At 36.7% G+C, this 20,324-nt stretch overlaps 1 protein-coding gene across 1 annotated transcript in view; it reads right to left on the bottom strand.

The window, feature by feature from the left end:
* COL19A1 (collagen type XIX alpha 1 chain) overlaps positions 1 to 20,324 on the bottom strand; it is a 426,484-nt gene that overhangs the window by 218,084 nt on the left and 188,076 nt on the right. The window contains exon 16 of the mRNA XM_069070725.1: positions 4,305 to 4,358. Within this exon, the coding sequence (XP_068926826.1) occupies positions 4,305 to 4,358 (54 nt within the window). The remainder of the gene's footprint in view (positions 1 to 4,304; positions 4,359 to 20,324) is intronic.

The raw sequence follows: 20,324 nt of genomic DNA, 5'->3' as shown, positions 1-20,324 counted from the left end.
AATGAATGTTGTAAACTAAAAGTAAACATAAAATAAAAAAAGAAAGAGTATTCCCTGGAAACAAGAAGGGGAGCTGAACTAATGTTCTCTGTCCTATTTAGAATGCAGTGATGTTCACTAGATAAAGGTTTTCAAATCATGGTGTAGTTTGAATTTCAGTAGAAAACAAAATCTGTCTTTCCATGAGAATAGTTAAAATGGGCAATGAAGTGGATGTTTGTCTCAAAGACACAAACAAAAACATAAAACGGTTTGTAGGAAGGTAGAAAGGCAGAAAGGGGGAAGTAAAATCCAAATGAAGTATACAAGAAATCAAAATTGGAATCATTATTTATACTCATTGGTTCTCAGTCCAACAGAAGAGATTCCTCTCTATGGTGAATAAAGACCTATTTTCACTTTATAGTACTAGTGTGATATATAGAATTATAATTCTTTTTGGAAAAAAAAAACAATGAGTATAATACAATGGAATTGTACTACAGACCTAAACATGGCATATTGAAGATATTAGCTGTGGGTAACTAAATAGAAATACTAATTTGATGGAAACTCTACCACCAAATTGTAAGGAATAGTTATACATCATGCAAGTAGTTGAGTGAGTGCTACATTTGGGGTCAAAACACTCAGGTTCAAATTCTAGTTCCTTAACAAAAATTTACTTAGTATCTGCTACATGAAAAGCATCAAATTGGTACTGGGACTGTTATTTCATTGGTACAGGGACCTGTCCATGAGAAAACCCCCTTTACCAACTCTGGTCAGCATGTTCTCTGCAACTTACAGATTTAGTGAATTGCACAGGCCACTGAGATTAAGTGATTTGCGCAAGGTCTGACAGATAGTACATGTCTAAGACAGGACTCAAACCTATTCTATGTAGTACAATACGTTGCCTCTCACATATTACATGCTTTAACTTAAGCTACTAGCATCATCTGTAAAATGAGAGCATTGGTTAAGCAAGATCTAAATTCCTGTTTAGGTTTTAAATCATGATCCTATGTAGAATTGGCTATTTTTTATGTTATAAGGTGCCATTAGGAAACAGAATACCCCTTAAATAAGTGTTTGTAAATTTAGCCCTGCCTCATTTATCTCCTATCCTTTCTTCTATCCTTCTCCTTCCTTTCATGGCCAAACTTATTGAAAGTATCAGTAGCCTACACTAGCTGCCTTCATTCCTAACTGTCCCCTCATTCTTTGAACCCCTTGTAATAAGATTTGCATATCAATGTTACTGAAACTTGTTTTAGAGGTTTCAATATCCCATTTTTCATCAGATCCTCTTTTCAATCTTCATTTTCATAGGATGTTAAGATTTAGAACTAAAATGATCCTTAGAAGTTTTCTAGTCCAAGTCCTTCACTTAATTGATGAGAAAATTGAGTGCCAGAGAAGTGAAGTGTTTTGCAGAATTTCCTATAGCTAGTAATAAGTAGCCTTAGCTTAGCCTAACCTAACCGCAGCATTTGACACTACTGTTGCCTCATTTCTTCATAAAACTCTCTTAAGGCAATGCACCATATTCCTTGTACATATGGTTCTACATTGGAGAAGGAAATAGTAAAGCATTCCAGTATCTTTGACAAGAAAACCTCATGGATAGTATTAGTGTGCTATGGTCCATGGGGTCACAACAAGTCGTAAACAACTGAACAACAAACAACATGCTTCTATATAATTCATCTTCCACTCCCTCTATCTCTATACTGTTTACTTTTGAAATGTCGTCTACTCTTCTGGCTTTAACTGTGAATTTTTTGTGGATGAATAAACTATCTTTATACTCAGCCCCAAACTTTCTCGAGTTTTAATACTATCTTAAACTATATACTGGACATTTCCACCTGGATTTACTGCTAGCACCTCAAATTCAACATATCTAAAACAGAATTTTTTGCCTTCCCCTCAAAACCAATTCCTCCTCCTGCTTATATTATTTTTCTTAAAGATGCTATAATTTCCTTGGGTCACTGGAGTTCAAAGCTTCAACCATATGTTTATCAAAGTTAGCTTATGACTTATAAAGTATTTACTATAGAAATTATAGATTGAAAAGATAGAATTTCAATGAAGAAAAGATTCTTTGAAATCACCCAGAAGTAGCAGAAAGTAGATAAAAAATGGTATCCTGAAGATTGAGCATGTGGGCTTATGTTTCACATTAGCCTATTTGCACACTAGCCTAGGGGACTTTTGTTGAAGGTATGGCAAAACTATATGACTCTCCCTAATCTGCCATATCCGATCAGTTGCTATAGATTTTTCCTCCATAACGTCTTTTTTTTCTGAACCTTCCCCTGCATTCCCACTAGTTTAAGTCCCTTATCATTTCATATTTAAATTATTACATTAGACCTTACATATCTTCCATAAATTCAGAGTCTCCTCTCTACTATTCATCTGGCACACTGATATCCTGTCAACCTTCTTAAAGGAGCACTTTTGTAGTGTCCTTTCTCTTCACAAAACTTTAATGGTTCCCTCTTGTCTACTAAATAAAGCTCAAATTACTTTATCCAGCATTTAAGACCTTCAACAATTTGGCTCTAATCTTTCCTAATTTATTTGCCAGCTATTCCCAGTGGTCCAGATAATCCACATTCTTCATATTCCCTGAAAATGTATTGAACTTTCTCACATCTGTGACTTTTCCCTTTGTCCTCAACCTGGAATACAAAATCTCAGCCTTTTTCCTTATTCTTGCCATCTCCATTTTCCAATATCTGATTTATCCTTCAAGGCCCATATAAAATTCCAACTCAAGAGATGCACTTCTCCTCCATCCTTGAACAACATTTGTGCCACTCATTTGGCTCTTAATACATACTGTCTATATTAAAGTTATATCATGCATTATCCCCCCTCTTAGTCTGTAATATCTTCAGGGACATAACAAAATATTGTATATCTTTCTTCCCTCATATCACCCAGTATAGAACTTATATAAAATAGGTATTCAATAATACATGAATGTTCATTGTATGAACTGTACCAATTGACTTGGGATATATGAACTATACCAGTCAAATATTTTACTTGCCTAGGTATGACAAATTTAAAGAATGAAATTTTCCAGAAAAGCCTTGCCTCTGATATATACTGACTGTGTGACTATGGATAAATCACTTACTTCCTTGTTCCTCATGTCAAATTCAAATAGAAATGATCCCTGTAGGCTGCATGTTGATTTAGAAAGCTAACAAATTAACATTATCTGTGTGGTATATGGGGGTATTCAAAGAGGAATAGTATCTCTGGCGTGAGGGTTCATCAGCTCTTTTCAGGGCTGCTCATTTACCTTTGGTGTCTGCCTGGTTTATTTATTTAATTTAAATTTTTTTTTCCTAAAAAATAGGAATTGAAAATATAGAATACAACTACACACAATCAAAATTTGTTGCTAGGAAAAATGTCCTCCTAAAATAAGTATAAATTGTACCATTTAGGATCCCATTGAAGAGCTGGATAATCAGGAAAGAGTAAGACTATCATGTGATAATAGCCAGGAATAATGGATGTAAAGTTCAAGTATTGCATTAGTACCTGTGAAATACAAAATAATACCTAGACGAAAGCCTCAATCCCACTGGGTAGAATTGTTCTAATACTCTTTCGGAACACAGTCAAGAATTATAGATGATGACAGGATGTGCATGCATTACAATTTGAACCTGTGGAGTGCTGTAGAAAAGTTGCCTGTATAAGTTGGAAAGGTTAAATTTGATCTCTAAGGGCCTTCTAATTCTGACTATGCGATTCTAGGAAGATATTTTAAATTAAAAAATCAGCTTGCAAAGATAAATTTATCTGCTCACAAAATGATAGTTACATGAAGAAAATAATTATTCTGATAGTAAGTAATAATGATTCAAATGCAAGGGGAAGAACAAAGATGTTTCCCTTGTGTAATGAAAATTTCATTTTATTAAGGAATGAAAAACCAATACGCAAATTATACAGACATACTGAATGGGAAGGTAGTTCAGACCCTCATTGACCTAATTCAAAAAACCAATACACAATATTAGCTACTTCAGTAGTCCAGATTAAATTACACACCTGATTAATTTTAGCCAATGTCCTCTGCATCTGTGCTGCCAGTCTCTAAAACACATAGGATTTTCCACACTGGTAAACTTTAGTCTAATGAAGACAAACCTCAAATTTCAAAGTACTGTTAGTTAACATTCACCTCATATGCAGCTGCCATCTTTGAGTTTTATTTTGATTGGTGTTCAGAGACATGAAATGACTGGACTTAGTTAATACCTGCCAGTTGTTCAAAGTTTACTTACCCTTTGACCCTCTTTCCCAGGTGGACCTTGGGGACCTTCTAGTCCTAAGGAACCCTGCAAAGGAAAAAATAAATAATTGTTAGATTCTTTTTTTTGGAATTTGACCATCTCCTAGAGATGTTGTGGAAATGAATACTTATTTGACAATTTAAAGTTTTTAAAGGAATGAGCTCCTCAGAGGTTAGACTGTGTAATACATTAATAATGATGAATTGCCTTTCCTGGAATATCTTACACTTGTAACAAAGTCTAGAGCAAAATAACTAAGTCCCAGAGCCAGATGTCAGGACCAAATGTTCACTCCCAATGAAGACTTGCTTCTAATCAGGGCTACATTACACAGAAATGACATAAATGGCAATGGACAATAGAAACAAGATGCATAATGCATCCTATTTTTGTCATTCAGAAACAGGTGGAATAGAATTTGGGTTGAATATTTTCTAAGAAAAAATGGTCATCATTTTGGCTTCATAAATTCATTTGTAATATTTTAACATTTTATTTCATATTCAAAATTATTTCTGATTTAAAAAGAATTTGGGATAGGGACTAAATTTGTAATTTCATTGGCATAGAGGACTACTAGTGAAGAAACTTATTCTACTAATTCAAGTTGATAATAATGTCTTTGTAACTTATATTCTTAGGGGTTTGTTTAGTAGACCTTAGAGGTGGTAGCCCAACAGCCCCAGTAAATCAGAACCAGATTAAAATACAATTGGGAAATGTTTAACAAAATAAATAAAAATACAATGCTTGTCTTTCATTTTCAAAGAGGACAAATGACATTATGGGGTGATGTCTTGACTCACGAATAAATTGGATTTAAGTGAAGCAGTTACACAGTTATCAACATCATTTCTCTCTTCCATAGTCATTGTCTTGGCAGTGGCAAGACAAATTGCAATGGCCCAGGATGCAGGAGATGACCTCGGTGTCTTCAATATCTGACTAAGCTCTAAGATACCATAGTACCTGCTTCAGCTATTTTCAAGGCCATTGGAACAGATTGTTCTAATCCACCCCTTCCATGGGGAGAAGTCTTCGCATAGTTGGGGGACACATCCCCCTAACTCACCAATGGGTTTGAGGCCCATTGGTACCAAGTTGCGGCTGCTGTGCATGCTATAGCTTCTTGGAGCCAAAGTGAAAGTTGAGTACCAGATAGACACCAAAGAAGAATGAGCAGCCCTGAAAACAGCTGATAAGGTCTCATACCAGAGGTTCTATTCCTCTTTGAACACCCCCATATACTACACAGATAATGCTAACTTGTTAATTTTCTAAGTCAATATGCAGCCTGCAGGGATCGTTTCTATTTGAATTTGACATGAGGGACAAGGAATTGAGTGACTTACCCACCATCACACAGCCAGTATGTATCAGAGGCAATATTTAATTACAACCATACAATAAAATCTGCTAAACTTTCTTAGTTATGCTAATTATTGGAATACCTAAAGTAAATCATAAAGGTATTTTAGTCATTCCCTTTAAGTCCTCAATCAGACTACTTGGCTTGTCCATTCTTTCTTATTCACTTTTCCCCTTACATGGTTATAGCTTTAGTGCATTCTATACTTCTGATTCTATTGGTTATATATAGCACTATTTCATAGAATCATTTCCAGACAAATATATATGTATATATATACATGTATGTATATCTATCTATCTATGTAGTACATATACATATATTCCTTGTAGTTGTTAATATTAATTGCATGGTAGTTTTATGTCCCACAATTTATTCAACCATTCCCTTCTCATTGAACAGTTAGGCTATTCCAAGTCCTTTGCAAATACAAATAATGCTGCTATGAAAATCTTTGAAGGTGCAGCACTTTTTGTTATTGTTCATTTCAGGTAACACTTTTAAGGCACATTTCCAACAATGGAATTATTTGGACAAAGGTTATGATTATTTTTGTAACTTTTACTGTTATTGTAAGATTAGTACCCTACTGCTAGGAAATGTGAAGCTTATCAATGACATTACCTAAGAAATCCCCACAATTCTGTGGTAAGGCAGAGTAATCCTTTTTTTCCCAATAAGAAACTGAGACAGAAATTATAACCTGAGTTACTAAGTCATTAGTAACTCCCAGAACAGAAACCATGTTTTTTTGCTCTTGAAGATAGAACACCAGCTGCTAGTCTCTAGCCAGTAGTAAATACACAAATGAAGCAGCCACTCATAACTCAACTCACACTACATTTGGGGCTCAGGATCAGGACACTGGCATTGTTATCTCTCAAGGATGCATGCAAGATGACATGTGTATAAAGGGCATATTATTTCTTGTCTTTTCAATGAGTTGAGGAAGGGAATGGAAGGAGTGAGCAAATTTGAAACTGAAAATAAAAAAGGAAAATACAAAAAATAATGAAAAAAGGATTTATGTAAGAAGAATGACCACAATTTGAGGAATCAATTATATTAAGGAAAAGTTTAGATTCATCTTAATATCCAATTTCATATGTATCCAAACAGGGCTAAGTTCAACTTCATTTCTCATGTTCTCTAATTTGAAGGAAATTAATGAGATTTAAGAAATTTAATGAGATTCATTTCTTGTAATACAATATCATAATTTTACAAATATGTGACTATTTTGAATAAGCATTTTTCCCTTTTTGAAGATTAGAATTTAACTGAACTCAGAAAACTTTTATTAATCGCTTGCCAGTTACTATACTAAGCATCAGAAATATACAAATTTTGAAAAAAGAGAGAGAGAAACCCCACCCTTAAGGAGGTTCAAATGTTATATGATATCAGCTAGGTGGCAGAATGGATAAAGTTGCTGGCCTTGTGGTCAGAAAGATCAGGGTTTGAATCAATCTTCAGAATCTGAGCTAGTCACTTAACCTTGGTGTACCTCAGTCTGAACATGAGTTTAAAACAATGGCATTGGAAGTGTTTGCAGAGGAACTAGTAATAGGACAATACACACACACACATATACAAACATATATATTCCATGTTTTTCTTTTTAAAAACTAATTCCACACATTTTATACATGGTTAGAATAATAATCCAAGAATTTATAATTTGAATGATTTCACAGAATGGGTTCAATTATTATGTCTAGACTGAGATGGAGAACCTGTGACCTCGAGGTCACATTGACCCCCTAAGTCCTCAAGTGTGACCCTTTGACTGATTCTAAACTTCACAGAACTGTGAAGTCAATCATAAAGTAAATCATAAAGGATTTTAGTCACTCCCGCTAAGCCCTCATCAGGCTATTTTGCTTGTCCTTTCTTATTCACTTTTCTCCTTATATAGTCAGAACTTTGGATTCAGTGAAGGACCTCAGGCCACAGGTTCCCTACCCCTGGAGGAAAATGATTCTCAAATCTACAATAACCAGCTTTCATCCCCTCCCCCCCTCCAGAGCTCTTGTTCTGTTTTATCTGGCTAACACATGTTCACCTAGATGCCTTGCTGGTTTCTCAAACACAAAATGGAATATTTTCTTCTCAAAGCATTTTAACTCAAAATTTCTCCAATAAAGGGCATAAACAGTCTTCTAGTAATCAAGGTCTGTAATCTGTTATTATTCTCTCTCCTTCAACCCCTATATTAAGTCCATTGTCAAATATTTTAAAAATCACCTCCAGAAATTACCTCCGTGCATGTTTCCTCTCTTTTCACAGTCTTCATCCTAGTTCAGACCTTTATCACTTCTTGCTTTGACAATTTCAACTGCCACTGTATTATTCTCCCTACCTTTAGTATTTTTTCTTTTCTTTTCCTCCATTTTTAGAATTTGTTTTTTCCTTCAGTCTTTTCTCTTTTCAATTCACCATTTATACAATTGATGTCCAAAAACACAGATCTGACCCTTCTCAAAAATTTCCAGTGGATCCCTATTACCCATAGGAGAAAATAAAAAATCATCAGCTTGGAATTTTCTCTTCACACTCTGCCTTCAACCTACCTTTCCAAACATTTCATATTACTGCCCTTTATATAGTATCCATTCTAGTTAAAGTGACCTATTATTGGTTCCTGGTACATGATAATTCATCTTCCAACTACATGTCTTTGTTCATGTAGTTCCCCCATATCTGTAGTATAACTCCTAATGACCTCCTTCTCATATAAATCCTAGCTTTACCTTTAAAACACAGCTCCTACATAAGACCTTTCCTGATGCCCCCAATTATATTCTCTCTCTGTCTCTGTCTCTGTCTCTCTCTGTCTCTCTCTCTGTCTCTCTCTCTCTCTCTCTCTCTCTCTCTCTCTCTCTCTCTCTCTCTCTCTCTCTCTCTCTCTCTCTCTCTCTCTCTCTCTCTCTCTCTCTCTCTCTCTCTCTCTCTCTCTCTCTCTCTCTCTCTCTCTCTCTCTCTCTCTCTCTCTCTCTCTCTCCCCTCCCTATTTCCAAGCTTCCCTCCCTCCTCCCTTTCTGTCTCCTCTTCCATCTCTCTTACTCTCCCTCCTCCTCTCTATATTTTTATGTGTATAATTTGTATTCACTTACAAGCTTTTCCCCTCTAGAAAAGGTAAGCTCCTAGAAGGTAGGGACTATTCTAATTATATCTTTGTATCAAAGATCCTGTAATAGTACCTAACTGGTAGTAAATTCTTAATAAATGTTTTTTAATTAAATTCACAGGGATATTTAGAGGCTTTAGTTGTATTTAGTCAGTAGAATAAACCCTAGAATGATAGAAACAAGAACAAAATACCAAGGGTGAGTTTGGTTTATGCCAACAACAATAACAACAAAAATCCTGATATACCTGGACCACACTGTCAGATAAAAAATTATTGAAGAAAGCTAATTAATTAGGCCTATTTTCAGTTTGTGAGGGATGACAAGTTCCTAATATGTAATCATGAGAAAGCAATCTTCAGAATTGATTTTTATTGAGTATGAAAATACAGAATGATAACAAGGTGCTGTATTGTTTTCTTCAAAACTAACATAATCTTGGCCCTCAAAGTCTTTCTTCATATTCTGAAGAAAGCTATTATCACTTCATGAAGAATCAAACTGATGAGGAACATCTAGCATGACATTCCAAATACGAACACTCCTCTCAGTGTTGTTAAACATGGTTTACCTAAAATACACAGGCATAGAATGCTCACCATAGGAGTGAAATTAATGATGAGCTATATTCAGTCAACCCTCTGTGCCAAAAGAAAATATTTAAATACTAAATTTGCTATGTAAAAAACAATCATTCAACCCTCTTCCCTTCCCCCCAGCCCCACCAAAACTCTACACTTCTTCAAACATCCATAAACATCCTACTACACTTCTACCTCCCTAGCTTAGGATCCATCTGGGAGCTGTGGGACAAATTTACAGGAAATATAGTTGTCTTGATTGTCCTGTGAGGATCTAACTCTGTATGAATTGTCCAAGGAAAAATTTTAATCCCAGGACTGTTCCTTTTGACCTCCAATGTAAGTTTGGACTTCATCTCTCAACTGTCAGTTGGTGTGTGTTTAGAAAATGTTCAATCATTTCAATATCTGCATGAGCTATTATTGGGAAGGTCAACTTGTGGCAGGAAAATAATTCTGAATTTCAAAACCAAGGAAAGAAAGTATGTTTTGGATTATCTGAACCACTGATCGCTTCTGTGAGTACAGGAAGCAAATGACACTATTTACCAACTGGAGTTCAAGAACTACAGCTACAGTTAAGTTTCAGTGCCCTTAATTTGAATTTACTGTCCTTAAATTTCCTTTTATTCCAGAAGGGCAGTCAGTCAGTCTACAAACATTTATGAAGTGCTTACTTTGTGCCAGGCTCTGTGCTAAGTGCAGAGAAAGGCAAAAATTTATGCTGTCAAGGAGCTCACATTCTAATGGGGGAGACACCATGTAAATATCCTTCTGTAATAGACCTCATTATCATTCCCCCTAAAATACCCTTCCTCCTCCTCCAAACTTCTCTATTTCTGTTGAAGGCAACAATCTCCCAGTTACCTAGGTCTGAAACCTAGGAGTCAACCCACCTTTTCACTCTGTCTCCCCATTCCCCATATCAAAGCAGTTGACAAGTCCTGTCAGTTATCCCCATTTGAAATCTCTCACATCTTTCTCTCTACTCACACCAAAATCCCACTAGTCCAAGCTGTCATCTCTTCTCTCCTTAGCTATTTTTGTTGTTCAGTTGTGTCCAATCTTATGTGACAATGGTGTCACCATGGACATATCACCATGTGACAATGGACACCATGGGGTTTTCTTGGCGAAGATACTGAATGGTTTCCCATTTCGTTCTCCAGTGTGTACCCATTTTACAGACGAAGAACTGAGGCAAATAGAGTTTAAATGATTTGCCCAGGGTCACATAGCTAGTAAATATCTGAGGCTAAATTTGGATGCAAATCTTCCTGACTCCAAGCCCTTAGATATTAGTAGCTTCCTAACTGGTTTCCCTGACTACAGTCTCTTTCCCATCCAATCAAACCCCTACCTTGCCAATGTGATATATGCTTAAAGCTCTCCTTTGACAATGTTATGTCTTTGCTCAAGAAGCTGTAGTGACTACCACAACTAGGAGAAAATCCAAAATCCTCTGCTTGGTATTTAAAGCCCTTCACAATATGGCTGCAGGCTCTCTTCCCAGACTGATTACAAATTTCTCCCTTTCCACTGCCTACATTCCAGATAAACTGGCCTACTTTCTATTACTCACAGAAAATGTTTTATCTTCCATTTCTTTGCCTTATTTCTTAGTTCCTTGCCTCTTGGAATCACTCAGTCCAAATTCCCAAATCCTTTACCCTTTTCCAATTCCCCCAGTTATTAATGCCCCCAATTGCTATGCATTTATTTTGCACATATTCTCAATTTACTTAAATGTATGTTCTGTCCTCCAGTAGAATATCAGTTCCTTGGGGACAGGAATTGTCTCATCTTTGCATTATTTATCAAGAGCACCTTTGTATTAGTTCAATGGACTTCGATATCCAAAGAATGGATTCCCTTTTCATGGAACTCAGTAAATAGCTCAGTGTCCTATATCTGGAAAGGTCAGAGGGGACGCATTATAATACTTTCCCTTTCATTTTCAGCTCAAAGAGCATGGAAGGGGCAAATAGGAGAGCAGTATCAGGACAGCAGGTGGAGGAATTTCCTGGACTATCTGCAGTAATTTATATTTTTAAATTCAGGCTTGAATTTTACAAATTAGAAAAATCTAAGTTTTCTCAGCTCACTGGAATGAAGCAATTTCTCTTTGTTTTAAAGAATATCAGCAAGGAACTAACCTGGCAACTGATCATCAATTGCTTTGTCACCTTTTCCTCTGCTGCCTTGGATTGTTATGTTTGACTATTACTTAGTTTTTCATTTGTTTGTGAGAGGTAGTTTTTTTGTAATCAAAAGTGTCCTAGATTTGGAGGTAGGAGATTCTGGGTTGGAGTCTCAAGTCCAAAGCCTGCTATTTCTATCACCTTGGGAAAGTCACTTTCTTTCCCTAAGACTCAGTTTCCTTATAAAAGGGAGATAACGCTTGAATTGCCAACATAATGGGGTTGTTGAGAGAAAAGTACTTAAAGTACTACACAAATGAGTTATCTACTACTAGTACTAGTACTGACAATCTTGATTCTTAACTACGTGGCAAGTAGTTTGAGGGAAGTAACTAAGTTGGAATCTGACTAATCTTTGCATTGCTCAAAGTTTTCATTAAAAATGACTCACAAGGGGTGGTCAGGTGGTGCAGTGAGTAAGAGCACTGGCCCCAGAATCGGGAGACCAGGGATTGGTTCTGGCCTCAGATACTTGGCACCCACACAAAATAACTGGCCATGTAACTTTGAGCAAGTTACTTAACCCCAATTGCTTAAAAATAAAATAAAAATGATTCACAGATATTCATTAAATATTTGATAATGAGTTGAAAAATGACAGTGCTCATCCATTTTGTCAACTTCTCTAATAATTAATTCAATGAACATTAAGCATCTACTATGTACAAACATTGCAAAAGTTGACAGAAAATGAAATTCATGAGAACCTTGTAGTTTTGTATGAGGGAAGAGAAATAGCATATCTAATCACTTTAGAAATCTGCAACAAATAATCCAGGTTAGTTCAACATATTTTGATTTCAGAGGATATATATCCGGATACATCCATCTTTCTCAGGAAAAGCTAATCACGATTCAGGAAAAGGTAAATCCCAGCATGGAACAGGGACATATAAACATTCGACTGAAACATTACTGTGAGTTAACTGGGATATGGCAGAATTTTGAAGTGTTTAAAAACAACGCCAGATGTTTAGGAGTGTTAATGGCGACGATTAATTATACCTGAACAAATTTGGCTTCAGAAAAGAAATAGAAGCATATTCTTAACTTATCAATCAACTGAAATGGAAAAAGGAACTTTTCCTTTAAGACATGACTTACACTGTGTTGTCAGGAATGCTATAGCAAATCTAATACCTAAAGCAAACTCCCAACAAAAATGTTTTGCAAGTAAGTGTATTTTAAGCATTATAATCATTGCTTTACAATGTGCCTCATAGCTTCCGAAATGTAAGATTAAGCAGGTAGTTCTTACAATACTGTTAGGACATATTTTTTGTTTCGAATAAAGTAAATGGCATTACAAAAGAAAAGTTTACTTGTCTATATGGAACAGTTAGTTCTTACAACCCTGTTAGGACATATTCTTTGTTTCAAACAAAGTAAATGATATTACAAAAGAAAAGTTTACTTGCCTATATGGAGCAGTTAGTTCTTACAACCCTGTTAGGACATATTCTTTGTTTCAAACAAAGTAAATGATATTACAAAAGAAAAGTTTACTTGTCTATATGGAGCCCTGCACCATTTAAATACAAGAGCACTGGAGACTAATGTGGAAAGTTGTATGTAGCAGAAATACTCCTGTGCATTTTTTTATGAGAACATTCAGTCCTAAATATATATGTGATTTTCAAGTAGGAAGGAAAGAAAGATGCAAGTAGTTAGTAAGAGCCAGCTATGTAGCAGGTATTGTGCTAAATGCTTTACAAATATTATCTGATTTGATCCTCACAACAGTGCACGACACTCCTATTATTTTTTTTCAAATGCTTTATTAACTTCTGATTTACATCATTCATTTCCACCAGATTTTGAGTTACAAATTTTCTCCCCATTTTTCCCCTACCCACCCCCCCAAAATAGCAGTCCCACAGTATATGCCCTCCTCCAATCTGCTCTCTCCCATATTTTTTCCCATACCCCTTTAGACTTTTCCAGTGGCTCTCTATGCCCCAGTGCCTGTATATCTTATTTCCCAATTACATGTAGAATAGTATTGATAATAGTGTATACACACACACACACATATATATATATACACATACATATTTGAATATTTGATTTTAAATCTTTGAATACCAGATTCATTCCCTTCCTCCCTTGTCACCCACCCTTACTGGGAAGATAAGCAGTTCAGTATAGGTTGTACATGTGTGGCTAATGCAAAACAATAACATAGTAGATATATTGTAAAAGACTGACTATATTTCCCTCTCTTTGATCCCACCTCCCACTTGTTCTATTCTCTACTTTGATCCCATCCCTTTTCAAAAGTGGGTGCTTCCAACTTCCCTCCCCCCAGCCTGCCCTCCCTTCCATCATCCCCTCTCTCATCCCCTTCCCCCCCCCACTCTCCTATAGGGTGAGATACCCTATTTAGTGTGTATTTCATTCCCTCCTCAAGCCAAATTCAATGGGAATACAGTTGACCCAGTCCCTTTTGCCTTCCTATTCTTCCCCTCCATTGTAGCCATTTCCCCTTGCCTCTTCTATATGAGATAGTTTACCCCATTCTGTCTCTTCCCATCTCCTCTCATTATATTCCTCTCTCACCTCTTAATTTCACCTTTTAAGTATCATCCCTTCCTGTTAAATTGGTCCTGTGCCCTCTATCTATGTATACCTGTAAACATATATACACACATTCCCATATGTATTCATATGCCCATATACCCTCATATATAGACATATATATACATGTTATATATATATGCATATATATATATATATATATATTCCCTTCAACTACTGAGAAAAGTTTCATAAGTTACAAATATTGTTTTTCCGTGTAGGAATGTTAATAGTTCAAATTTGATAAGTTCCTTATGATTTCTTTTCCCTGTTTACCTTCTCATGCTTCTCTTGCTTCTTGTATGTCTGAATGTCAAATTTTCTGTTCAACTCTGGATTTTTCAGCAAGAATGCTTGAATGTCTCTATTCCGCTGAATGACCATATTTTCCTCTGAAATATGATACTCAGTTTTGCTGGGTAGGTGACTCTTGGTTTTAATCCCAGCTCCTTTGACCTCCGGAATATCACATTCCAAGCCCTTCGATCCCTCAGTGCAGAAGCTGTGCGATCCTGGGTTATCCTGATTGTGTTTCCACAATATTCAAATTGTTTCTTCCTGGCTGCTTGTAATATTCTCTCCTTAATCTGGGAATTCCAGAACATGGCTATAATATTCCTAGGAGTTTTCTTTTTGGGATCTTTTTCAGGAGGTGATCGGTGGATTCTTTCAACCTCTATTTTGCCCTCTGGTACTAAAACATGAGGGTATTTTTCTTTGAGAACTTCCTGGAGGATGATTTCTAGGTTCGTACTTTGATCATGGCTTTCAGGTAGTCCAATAATTTTTAAATTATCTCTCCTGGATCTATTTTCTAGGTCAGTGGTTTTTCCCATGAGATATTTCACATTGCCTTCTATTCTTTCATTTGTTTGGATCTGTTTAACAGCATCTTGATTTCTCATAAAGTCATTAGCTTCCATTTGCTCCAGTCTAATTCTGAAGCCATGATTCTCTTCATTGAGCTTTTGAGATTCTTTTTCCATTTGGCAAATTTGACTTTTTAAGGCATTCTTCTCCTCATTGCCTTTTTGAGCCTCCTTTGCCATTTGAGTCAGTCTGTTTTTTAAGTGTTATTTTCCTCAGGCTATTGACTCTCATTTCATAATTTTCTTGCACTGTTCTCATTTCTCTTCCCAATTTTTCCTCCACTTCTCTTATCTGCTTCTTAAGGTCCTCTATGGCCTATAACCAGCTCGTATTTTCCTTAGAAGCTTTTGGTGCAGGAGTTCTGACTTCACTGTTTTTCTCCTGTTCAATGCTTTGCTCCTTTTAGTCCCCAAAATAGGAGTGTAATGTTGGAATCTTCTGTCTGCTTTGTTTCCTTTGCCTGGTCATGTCGCCCCTCAGTCACTTGACCCCTGGGCTTTTTGCCACAGTAGGACTCTGCCACCAGACAGAGGAGCTTTTGTCCCAAACGCTAGGATTTTCTCAGCTGTCAGAGGTATTAGATGTGTGCCCTCTCTGAGGTTTCCACACACTCTGGCAAGCTGGTCACGCACCCCAGGACCTCCACCCTAGACTGCAATCCAGATCAAAGAAGGTTAAAGCAAGAGCAATTACCCCTCAGACTGGTGCTTGGTCCCCCTACACTCTTCAGGCCAGGAGCTGAAGCTGCCACGTGGTGCTGGCTGGCTGTGCTGGTGCCTCAGCAGCTTCTCACCCTGGGGGCAAAAGCCACTCACTCCCACTTACTGGTCCCAAAGTCCAGACTGCACTGACCTCTCACTTTGTCCTTCGCATCTGTGTGTTGATAAATCTGGAAATGGCCACAGCTGCTGCTGATCTGGAGTCTTTCTGGCCCAAGGCTGGTCAGGCCCACCCTGGGGCTAAAGCCCTGGTGTGGGGCTGGGCTTGCCTCCCAGCGTGCTGCGCTGGCCGATTCCTGCTGGCCTTCCTGGCTGTCCTCAGAGGGAGGTTAGCTTCTCTGTGCCATTTTGTGGGTTCTGCAGCTCCAAAATTTGTTTAGAGTCCCCTTTTTACATGGATTGGGGAAGGTGGGAGCAGGAACAGCGGGGAGGTCCTGCTTCTACTCTGCCATCTTGGCTCTGCCCCCTGAGGCCAACAACACTCCTATTATTCTCCCTGCTTTATAGTTCAGGTAACTGAATCAGACAGTGGTTAAATCACTTGCCCTGGGCTACACAGCGGGTAAGTATCTGAGGGGATTTGAACTCAGGTCTTCCTATCTCCATCCCAGAGAACTATCTCCTTTACCACTTAGCTGCCAATAAAAAAAAAAAACAAACTGTTGCAACAACAACAAAAAAGGAAATAACTTTTGTACAGACAACACATATTAAATAAAGACACATCAAAAATCAAGGTCAGTCATTAGAGATGGTTGCCATATAAGGGTTGTAGATTTAGCGCTGGAAAGGACCTTAGAAGTCATCTTAGAAGCATTCTTCTCATTTTACAGATGAGGATACTGTGACCCAGAGACTACAGGTGATTTTCTCAAGGTCATACAAGCACAGGGATTCAAACACAGGTTCTCTGACTGCAAATCCGGTAATCTTTGACCGTACTGAGTTTGGTGATAGTACAGGGAGACAATATTGCATAGGAGGAAGAGCACTGGTTTTGGAGTAACAGTTATTGCTTTTGTTTAATCATGTCCAATTCTTCATGACCCCATGGACCATAATGTTAATGGAATATTCTTGGCAAAAATCCTGAATTGGTTTGTCATTTCCTTCTCCAGTGGATTAAGGTAAATAGAGGTTAAATGACTTGCCCAGGTTTACACAGCTAGTAGGTACAGGAGGCCATATTTGAACTCATGTCTTTGTGACTCTAGGACCAGCGCTCTATCTACTGGGCCATAAGTTAAAACTATCTGTTGCTTACTACCTGTGTGGCCTTGAGAAAATGACATAACCCTTTCCTGCCTCAGTTTACTTATCTGCAAAATGAGAGGTTTAGATGAGATAACCTCTGAGGTCCCTTTTAGGTCTATGCTATTATCAAACTTTGAACTCTCCCATAATTTTCAGCTGCAAATTTATCCTAGAGATTTTCTAGTCAACTCCCCTCATTTTGCAGATGAGGAAATTATTGTTTGGAGAAGTAAGATTGACCCACACTAAAAAAACAAAAAAAGATAGCCTAATAGGGGATCCTAGATTTTAATCTAAACTGTGGATCCAAATTCAATGCTCTATCCATTATACTAGAATTTCAGAGTACTTAAAAGATTTAAGTTTTCTGTCTTAACAGAATTTTTCTGAGAGTATAAGCATATGTAAAAACAAATTAGTATATGTAAAAACTGATCATTTTATTAAGTGATCTCATCTATTCACATTCATTCATAGATACTTTCAAAAGGATTATTTACAGAAAATGTCACAGATAACCCTTTAGTAATACTAACAAAAAATAGAAAATGATGAGACTGAAAAGGAAATTATATGAAATACTAATAGGGATTTGCTGTTTAGTCATTTCAGTTGTGTTTGACTCTTTGTGACTGGTTTTCTTGGCAAAGATGCTAGAGTCGTTTGCCATTTCTTTCTCCAGATCATTTTAGAGATGAGGAAGCTGAGATAAATAGAGTTGTGACTTGCCCAGGGTCACATAACTAATAAATGTCTGAGGTCCCATTTGAACTCAGTTCTGACTCCAGCCTTTGGCACTTTGTTCACTGTCCATCTAACTCCCTAAAATATGCTAGTATGGATAAGAATATCATAAACATTACCAGAGTGGTATAAGAGGTAGAGTGCTGGACTTAAAGTTAATAATTCCTAAGTCCAAAACCTGTCCCAGAAACTCACTATCTGTGGGATTTGTGAGAAATCACTTACCCTTTCTGATATTTGACTCCTTTATTTGTGAAATGAAGGTATTGGACTCAATGACTTCTAAGGTCCATTCTAGCTCTCCGTTTTAAAAAATTTATCTTTAATTTATGGAATAAATCAAGCATTTCTATGAGAGAAAGGAAGAGAAATACTGATAGAAGAGAGGAGAAATGCTTCTTCTGGAATTGTCAACCTCAAGACTCTTTTTTGAAAAAGAAATAGAGATCTATATAATGATCACACACACCGACACACCCACACACACTTGTTTTTGACCAAATCTGTGTTGGGAACACGTACAGAGCAACTTCCTCTACCAATGCAGATCAGGATCTGCTTTTAAATTATAGTTTTAGAGAATTGTCTTGGTCACCAAAAGGTTGATGACTTGCTAGCAGTCACAAATGTGTGAAGGAGGAATTTGAACCAAGGTCTTCCTGACTTTCAGGCCACTCTCTATTCTACAACACCCTCTCATATGTCAAAATAGCTTATGAAACTCTTATTTTTTATTCTGTAGACTGCTAATCATTTGCTAAACTACTCTTTAGAGGCATCTTGCTTTAAAGTAGGTGAAATGTAACCCATGTAATTTACCTTATATTGTTATTTACCTTATATTGGATCATAGAAGGGTAATTATCTAGTGAAAAGCAACTTGGTCCATTGGGATGAAAGGTACTGCAAAAACTGTCTAAATAAAAGCAAGAAAAATACTAAAGAAAATGAAATTTAAGGCCTTATGTTATTGCAATTAAGTGATTTCACTTCCTTAGTTTCCATTTTATGAACTCTAGGCAGACTGATTTATTTTGGTCCTAACCAGGGAGAGAGGGCTGCGTGTTTTTATTCAACTCTAAGTTTCACTAATAAAAAAATGGAAACCACAGTCTGCCTGTCCAATCCATTCCTGTCATCTGTCTTTGATTGATGTGAATAAGTAAGTGTATGATTGATTCAGTTGTGATGATTCATTTTGATTATGAAAACAGCCCGGATGATTGAATTGGCTTTGCCACAGTTCAGTGGCCACAAACATGTCCCCAGAATAGGCTGCAAAGAATTCTTCAGAGGCAGGCAATTTCAAAACTCTGTGTGGATACACTTAAACAAAGGTGAACAGGTATACACTTAACTAACAATGCAATAATCACTATAGTGATTTCTATATGACTAGATTGCAAGACAATCGACCAATTTGGTAGTCTTAAGGATCAAGGTAGATTAATCTATAACTAATTAAGATATGTATTAATTCAGATCTGGAAAACTAAAATGACTTATTTAGTTGTAATGGACCACAGATTGTATAAAGTATCAAAATATGACCACAAATTTGTAGTCAAAAAGGACTTTCTAGTACATTTAGTCTGTCTCTCATTTTACAGATTAGAAAACTGAGCCCAAAAGAGGTTAAAAGACTTGCCCATAGTCATGCAAGTAAGAAACAGGGATTGGATTTACTCCTAGGTTCTCTGTCTCAAAATTCAGCATTCTTTCCACCTCTCTGCTCTGTTCTGCATGTATTGTAACTTGCTACAATTAATTGTGCATAGCAACAATCTCCAAAGCATTGCTGCTGTGTACATGTAATTGTAAAAATAAAAATATGATTTAAACAGATTCTTTTTTGACCCATGATGTGAATACTTTTGTCATTCACTGATTAATTATAATGACTGATCAGTGAAACCAGGAATTCATCAATCGGTGTTCCTTTCACAGACGGAGATGTTAACCCTGGACCCACATAATCATCCACACACAACTTCTTATCCCATTTGATCCTTGACTATTTCCCATAAATTCTTCACAAAGGATCTTCCTTTAATACTGGAATCCCTCTCCTAAGCATTTTGACTTTCCAATTATTACCCATGTGCAATACTTGCTTAAGATAAGTGTACTAATGGACTAACTCTATGGGCTTTCCATTCAACTTCATTTCATCATGTGGTCAGTATACATTCTTCATCCACTTGTGTTTTCATATCTGGATTACTAAAACAAAACGAACTGAGCAATTGCAGATATAATTGAAGAGGTTCTATGATAATATGAGGCTTTATGCAATTTGCACAATATCATCGACAAGCAGGAACATTTGGAAGAGCTTCCATAAATCATCATCATCATCATAAGCTCTTTATGGTTTTCAAAATTTACAAAGATTTTTTCATTTAATCTTTCCAATATCCTTGGGAAGTAGATGTTGTTATTAGCTTCATTTACATTAGAGGATACGGAGGCAGACAGAGGTGACATGACTTGCCCAGGGTCACAAAGTTAGTAAGTGTCTGGGACTGGATTTGAACTCAGGTCTTCCTGACTTTCCACTATACC

The sequence above is a fragment of the Petaurus breviceps genome, unplaced genomic scaffold (genome assembly GCF_028583685.1).
Source record: "Petaurus breviceps papuanus isolate PSGF00001 unplaced genomic scaffold, PetGlider_PUasm1.0 90822, whole genome shotgun sequence".
NCBI classification, from domain to species: domain Eukaryota; kingdom Metazoa; phylum Chordata; class Mammalia; order Diprotodontia; family Petauridae; genus Petaurus; species Petaurus breviceps.
This window is presented reverse-complemented; position numbering and strand designations above follow the sequence as displayed.